The sequence below is a fragment of the Cibotium barometz genome, chromosome 51 (genome assembly GCF_041138505.1).
Source record: "Cibotium barometz isolate CiBa-2024 chromosome 51, ASM4113850v1, whole genome shotgun sequence".
In the NCBI taxonomy this organism is placed as follows: domain Eukaryota; kingdom Viridiplantae; phylum Streptophyta; class Polypodiopsida; order Cyatheales; family Cibotiaceae; genus Cibotium; species Cibotium barometz.
In genome coordinates, this window is record NC_141096.1 from 25615044 (window position 1) to 25622889 (window position 7846).

Below are 7846 nucleotides of genomic sequence, written 5' to 3' on the forward strand. Positions count from 1 at the left end.
CTCGAAAGTGTGTCCTTTTGAGCTGATTTGAAGCCGAAGTTACAAATTTATGGTTTTGCCCAAATTGATGAGCGCCTCCTTTAGTCAACGAATTCATGTGGCTAACATAATCCAGTGGTTCCTTCAAGTAGTGGAGCTACGCCCTGAAATGTTGAAGGTCTTCGTAGAAGCTTTGTGTGTTGATAATGCCAAGCCTCTAACTAGCTCTATATGTTTTCAGCCAAGGGAAAAAGAGAGGTGAGAATACTAATATTGATTAGCACTAATGACAATGCTAAAATTTGCTAATGTTGAGTGTGCTGGGAGTGAAGATGAGGTGCCTTGGCTCTAATACCATGATGAAACCCATGGTAAGAGAATGGTATGAGGTGTGAGAGGATTGTACAGGAGAGCTATGGTGGGTGGAATGTGAGATAAGGCATAGTTTAGGGCATAATGTGAACCTAATCACAAATATTATGAATGAAATCAGCACTAGTCAAAAACCCACGACTCAAATTAGTGAATAATAAGCTTCATATATCAATTTGTAGCCATTTGATACCTATTCTCAAGATAGGATCTTTGTTTTGGACCACATGAGGTATCCACATGCTACATGCCTCTATCCACACATGAACTTGTTTGCCATTCATTGCTCCTACCCACATGGTTCCCACATGACCTCATATCCTAAGGTTTCTACCCACACATAAATCATGGCATAAACCTACATGGCTTGTTGGCATGCACATACACATTTGTGCACCACATTTTCAACACCTAGTTCACTAGGGACTATAGTTGAATTATTGTTTAGCCAGGCCTTAGTTATACTAAGGTCTCATGAGGTTTAATTCTTTTCTATTTTCCTTTGCATTTCCTTTGCATCATAAAATTCCTTGTCATACTAAGGTCATGATTTGGGCTAGAGACATTAGCAATCAAATGACTAACCTTGATAATCACCATTAACCTTTCTTGCTTATAAAATAACTCTATAGATGAAGTTGGACACTTTATCTAAGGGGCACTATTGAAATGTAAATCAAAGCGAGTGTTAAAGGCCCAACCATAGCTTTGGGATATTGCCTCTCCATATACATTGAAATCCGTTGCTGAGGATATTGCTTCTCTCTATGTTGACTTATGCTAACGCTACCTTAGTCATACTAAGGATCACCATTTCAATCTACTTTGAGAAATTTAAGTTAGTCATACTAAACTTCCATAATAATGCCATCCGTTTTTCGTTTTTGAGTTATTTTGATCAACATGATCCTATCATCAATTTGCTAAATTACCCAATCCTAGTGATACCTTAGTCATACTAAGGACCTTGCTTGGGATACCTTAGCCATACTAAGGTATCACTATGATAAATTGTACTTATTGTGTGACATTTTGTGTGATTTAATTAAATCTTCATATAGAGATGTATACCAATGTGTGTGGGTCTTGTGTTATTGTTCCACCTTCCCGTGGGATTAAGTTTGTTGTTACTAAAACTTATTTTTCTAGATGGTGGCAGATGAGTGGTTAGAGTAAAGGATTTACATTTTCAAGAAGGAACATCTACATAACTTCAAAGGATATTTAATCCTTCATTGTGCTATATAAAGGCATTATCAAGATATGAATCACAGAAGAACTGACCCTAATGCAACTCAAGCAGAAGCCTGCAAAATTAGCCAAAGTTCAAGCAGTTCGCAAAGAAGGAAAGTGGCAAAATTATCAAGAGGGCAAAGCCCTTATTGAAGATTTTCATAGAACCAAACCAAAAGCCAAACCCAAAAATTAGATCCAACCTTGAGTTGAATGTAGCATCGTAGCTTTATGAAGATGATTAGTATGTCTTCTTCTTCTTCTTTGAAGTTTTTCATTTGTTGGCCCAAACATTTGCGTAAGACCTTTAGAGTCTTCCTATTTTGTATTTGGTCTCATAGGCCATTTTGGCCTTGGCTCTCTCTCTCTCTCTCTCTCTCTCTCTCTCTCTATATATATATATATATATATATACATATACATATATATATATATACATATACATATATATATATATACATATACATATATATATATATATATATATATATATTCTAGATTAGTGATTTATGCATCAAGCTTCAAGGTGAAAAGTCGTAGGTTCATGCCGCATTCCTTACACTTCAATGCCATGATATGAACCCTATGTGATCCATTGTCATATGGATTATATGTAGTATGCTAGCTTGGCTATGAGGTTGAAAAGGCAGTTCAAGTCCCACCGTTGGTCGTATATGCCCTCGTGTTTCGTTCTACCAACGTTAATACCCGCCCCCCCCCTCTCTCTCTCTCTCACACACACACGTGTGTGTTTTATGGAAGTCCAAGGCGACCCCGTCGGTGTGAACGGGCTTAAAAATTCAAGATTCCTCCTGTCGAGCCTCGGAAGTCCAAGGAGAGCAAGTGCAAAGCATGCCCATTTCTTTCACAACCAGGCGCAGCGCCAGTATAGATTAGAGGCGGGCTCTAGCCGGCGGTTAGCTGAAATTCTCTCTGCATTGTTTACAGGTATTTTGCTTTAGACATCTATACTGATCCATATAATTTTAGCATCATAACGTAGGCATTCAATATACTTCTGCCATGATGCATGCTAGAAAATGGTCAATCTATGATGTACACTGGGCAGTATCAGCATGCTCCACACATGCCATTTCTTGATAATGATGGTGTGGCATGTGCTTCTCAGCCTTCACAGTTCAGGTACATTCTCGTTTGACAGAGTAGGCACTCAATGAGTCAAGTATAAGATCTTATGATGATGGGTGAGACTTCAAACTCAAAAAGAGCCACCATGACCCATCAAGCAAGAACTGATACAGGTGCCCATCATGATGTGCCCAAGCTTTCCATCCTTCCTCTTGTCGCCCTCATCTTCTATGAGGTCTCAGGAGGGCCTTTCGGAGTCGAAGATTGTGTAAAAGCAGGTGGACCTCTATTGGCTCTCATGGGTTTCACAGTTTTTCCTTTCTTGTGGAGCATTCCAGAGGCCTTGGTGACAGCGGAATTAGCTACAGCGTTCCCCGAAAATGGAGGGTATGTGTTGTGGATATCTGCTGCTTTTGGTCCCTTCTGGGGCTTTCAAGAAGGATTTTGGAAGTGGTTTAGTGGTGTCATGGACAATGCTTTATACCCTTTACTTTTTCTAGATTACCTAAAGCATTCCATCCCACTCTTTAGTACTGGAGCGGCAAGAATGTCGGCCCTTCTTGTCATAACGTTTTGCCTCACATTTCTCAACTACAGAGGTCTCACTATTGTTGGCTATATGGCAGTTGGGCTTGCATTTTTCTCCCTACTCCCATTCATGGCACTAGGTCTTCTTGCAATTCCAAGGTTAAAGCCCAAGCAATGGTTGGCCATTGACCTTAAGGAAACAGATTGGAGGGGTTTCTCAAACAGCCTCTTTTGGAATCTAAACTTCTGGGACAAAGCCAGCACATTGGCAGGAGAGGTAGATAAGCCAAGGGAAACATTCCCAAAGGCTCTTTTAGCTGCAGTGGTTTTGGTCATCCTCTCCTACTTGATCCCTCTCCTAGCAGGCACGGGAGCCTTTGCTCTGGAGCAAAACAATTGGGAAGATGGCTACTTTGCAGAAGTTGCAATGGTCATTGGTGGAACTTGGTTGAAATGGTGGATACAGGCTGCTGCTGCACTCTCCAATATGGGTCTCTTTGAGGCCGAGATGAGTAGTGATTCTTTCCAACTTCTGGGAATGAGTGAGAGGGGCATGCTGCCAGAGATTTTTGCTCACAGGTATTTCGGGGAAACACTATGTTTTTGAGACTCATTGTCATTTCTAAGGCATTATGCCAACATTGGCTTTAAAGAGCATGCTAACTCAGCAACACCCACTTCTGACCTCATCTTGGTCTCCAATTGCAGGTCAAGGTACGGCACCCCTATTTTTAGCATCTTATGCTCCGCTACTGGGGTCATTGCACTTTCATGGATGAGGTTCCAAGAGGTTGTAGAGTTTGTAAATTTTCTCTATTGCTTTGGCATGCTCCTTGAGTTTGCAGCCTTTGTTTGGCTAAGAGTAAAGCAACCTGAGCTGCCTAGGCCATATAAGATTCCTTTAAACACAGCATGTGCAACTCTCATGTGCATCCCACCATCTGCCTTGCTTATCCTTGTCATGTGCTTAGCATCTTTGCGAACTCTTTTTGTTAGCATGGGTGCCCTGATGGTGGGCTTGCTGTTATACCCAGGTTTGGAGTACGTTAAAAAGAAGAGGTGGCTGAGATTTAAAGACATTGATTTGTCGAGATCTAATTCAGAGCAGGACATTAGTGTCCCTATTGTTAGTGAACACGAAGAGCTTTCTGACGCAAAGTTTGGGCTGTTGATGGGTTATGATAATGAGGCCTCTCATCTAGAACTTCAGCCAATGAAGTCTAGCGTAGACAGGTAGCATCCTTTGTGGAATGGCATATTTCACTTTACATTAAAGTGTTGTGCTAGTAGATGGCATGGTTGTTTTGCACTTCATTTACTGATGGATAATATGATGGAGGCAATTGCTTGCTTTCTTCTGCAAGTGAAGACATAACTGTTGCCTTTTAGCTTTTTCTTTTTTAAAGATACAACTGCACAAGGTATGGGTAATGTAACATAATGTGAAGAAGTGTACAAAGTGATGAGATGCAGGAATGGTTGTAAGAAGATGGTAAAACTTTATAAGTGGTTTATAGGTATCCTGGACTATGTGACAACCTGTGAGATGCATTGAATGCTTTTTGGTGCATTGATAAGATAATGATACTTGCCCCTAGTAAGAGTATAAAAGCAGACTCCTTAGGTTTATGATTTGAAGGCAAGTATGTACTCTATTTATCTGTGTGGTTGGAGTGTTAAACCTCCTAAAGCATATTTTCCCTCTTATAATGGTCACTGAAGGGACTTAGATATTCTAGAGAGCCACCACGTAATATTACTAAATTTTTTATGGCATATACATTTCTTGTCGACCAATGAATGTATTAGCATGGGTCTATGATGAGCAATTAAAACAAATTTGCTTGTCATATGCCTAGTGGTTTGCAGTATGTGTCGTGAGCATGTAAAGATAGCTACAATGAAGGTAAAGGGGCTAGATGAGGCATTATCTTAAGTGGAACACAATGGAAAGTTATTGTGCAAGGAAAAAGGAAACAGTGCAAGCTGATACAGCAGCAAGCATAAGCATGGAGCTGCTTGAAAACTGTCCTCCGTAGTTTTTGGATGGTAACCTTACAGGTAATTCTAGTTGGAGATTGTACATGTTTTTTCCATAGTTGCAGGTGTTTAAAAAGATGTGACCTGCCCGGTATGTGCATTTGAGAAGACTTGATGTAATGGATCTGGATGGAGTGTCATCATCAGTACCCGACCTTTTTGCTCCAAAAAGGGTGTCACATGAATTGGGCCTTGTGATACATATTCTATTGTTGGATGTAGCATGATAGCTTCAATTCTTAGGGCACACTTGTCATGTGCATGCTCATTCCGAGGGCTAATCCTTGGAGGGCAACACATAAAGAACAGATTCAGGGCTTCATTATGGAGCTATGGCAGCTAGCTTAGGCAAGGAAGGCATTGGGAATGGACCAGGAGGGCTGTCAGCCAGCAATGAATGAGAAGAACTAGTGGCGGTTGCAGCCAAGATATGTTTGTGTCCAAGGAACTGGCCGACAACAGGTCGGCCAGCTCGTAATTCCTTCAAAGGCCTAGATATAGCATCATGGCTGAGTCTGCCCTGTATCTCCGGAGCTCTGACAGAAACTCAGTACATAGACCTTTGTATGAATGTATGTTGTGTGTGTGCGTGGGGTATGTGTGTGTGTGGGAGCATATATTGATACCAAGTTCTATACCCGCTATTGGGCACTGATGACGTTGGTGGGGATGTCATAGTATCTAGTCCATACTTTGCATGATGGAGTTGATGGTTTATTGTCTTGTGGATGACTACCATGAGATTATAAATTGCACTTTCTTATAAGGTAAATTTGGACATGTTCCTGGATTCATCTAGGTATATCTTTATGCTGTATTAGCGGACATGCAAATTTCACATTGTGAAGTTTTCGTCCAAGTTGTAGTCAATTAATATTGTGTTAATTCTTTCTATCTGTTATGATCCTTGGTTATAGGCTTCATTATGGCTGAGTCTGCCCTGTATCTCCAGAGCTCATACAGAAACTCAGTACCTTTGTATGAATGTATGTTGTGTGTGTGTGGGAGCATATATTGATACCAAGTTCTACACCCGCTGTTGGGCACTAATGACGTTAGTGGGAATGTCGTAGTATCTAATATAGGAGTTGATGGTTAATTGTCTTGTGGATGACTACCATGAGATTATAAATTGCACTTTCTTATAAGGTAAATTTGGACATGTTCCTGGATTCATCTAGGTATATCTTTATGCTGTATTAGCGGACATGCAAATTTCACATTGTGAAGTTTTCGTCCAAGTTGTAGTCAATTAATATTGTGTTAATTCTTTCTATCTGTTATGATCCTTGGTTATAGGCTTCATTATGGCTGAGTCTGCCCTGTATCTCCAGAGCTCATACAGAAACTCAGTACCTTTGTATGAATGTATGTTGTGTGTGTGTGGGAGCATATATTGATACCAAGTTCTACACCCGCTGTTGGGCACTAATGACGTTAGTGGGAATGTCGTAGTATCTAATATATATATATGTATATATGTATGTATGTACAAAAAGGTGTACATGGCAAATCAACTTAACCTTTTGACTACATCAATTGATTCTCATTGCAACATTCATGTGACATTCTACCAATTTAAAAGTTCACTTTCCTTATTGCTATACTTCATAACATTAAAAGTAATTTTATTTTAACAAGTGTAATCAAACATGCAACATTTAGTAAAGGAAAAGCCTAGATGATTTAGGGCTATCTTGCAAGGCATTGTAGCACAAGATTGTTAGTGAAAGATTTGTGAACTAGAGTAACAAATCTTAACCATTTATGGTGTTGCAAAACAAGTTGATCATGGAAAGATGCTCAATACTAGAGATGAAGTAGCAATGTAACTTAGCATGCATGGTTAAAAGCTTTTTCTTGATGGAAAAATTTTCAGTCAAAACTCTTGATGATGATGCATGAATACCATATTTACATGAGTTTGTAATGCTTTTAGACATGTGAACAACCTCTAGTGCAAGACTTTTTATACCATTATTTTTTTTAAAATAGAATTTTATCTTTAACAAATGTGGCCTGATCGTCTTCTTCTCATTGAAGCCGACACGTTGGAGACCTATTCTTCATCTTCTGAACGTTGATGGCAAGTGCAAGAGCTTCTAGCTTCTTTGTCTCTTTCTTCTTCTAGTCGGTGATGCTGCTCAACTGTAGAAAGGCCGGCTCTAACAATCCTTCATGCACACCACATCCAACTACCATTTTCAAAAACTCAAGCCGTGAAACCTTTCTCTGCACTGCTATTTATTCTTTAAATCCTCTTCTAAGATAATGTAAATCCACACACTGTTACACTTCTATCAATGTTTATGTTCTTCTCGTAACAATGTAAAGTCCACTCTCTATTGCAATAGAAGAAACACTCTTAACCTAGCTTACAAAAGAAAAAACAATGGTAATCACTTTCTAATGATACAAAAAACCTTTAACCAAGTATCAAGCTTCTTAACTAATATAATCCTCTATAGCTAGTCTTAGGTGACTGATACCATGTTAAAAAGCATGAATCTAAGATGATTCATAGAAGAAGAAAAAATTAATTAAATTAAATTTATATTTAAAAATTAATAATATAATCAAAAAGATATTAAGATAGTAACAATAT

The 7846-nt window shown here is 39.2% G+C and overlaps 1 protein-coding gene across 3 annotated transcripts; it reads left to right on the forward strand.

Annotated features, from left to right (window-relative positions):
* Window positions 1-2366: 2366 nt before the first annotated feature.
* On the forward strand, window positions 2367-4719 carry LOC147609468 (putative polyamine transporter At3g19553). 3 transcript variants are annotated; one of them, XM_086787723.1, is made up of 3 exons: window positions 2367-3780; window positions 3910-3991; window positions 4236-4719. In XM_086787723.1, the coding sequence occupies exons 1-3, from the start codon at window positions 2780-2782 to the stop codon at window positions 4266-4268; spliced, it is 1116 nt and encodes a 371-aa protein (XP_086643849.1). In that variant the 5' UTR covers window positions 2367-2779; the 3' UTR covers window positions 4269-4719. The 3 variants fall into 3 exon arrangements, with proteins under 3 accessions (XP_086643849.1, XP_086643848.1, XP_086643847.1); XM_086787722.1 differs by having other exon boundaries at window positions 2368-2532; window positions 2622-3780; window positions 3910-4719; XM_086787721.1 differs by having other exon boundaries at window positions 2368-2532; window positions 2714-3780; window positions 3910-4719.
* The last annotated feature ends 3127 nt before the right edge of the window (window positions 4720-7846 follow it).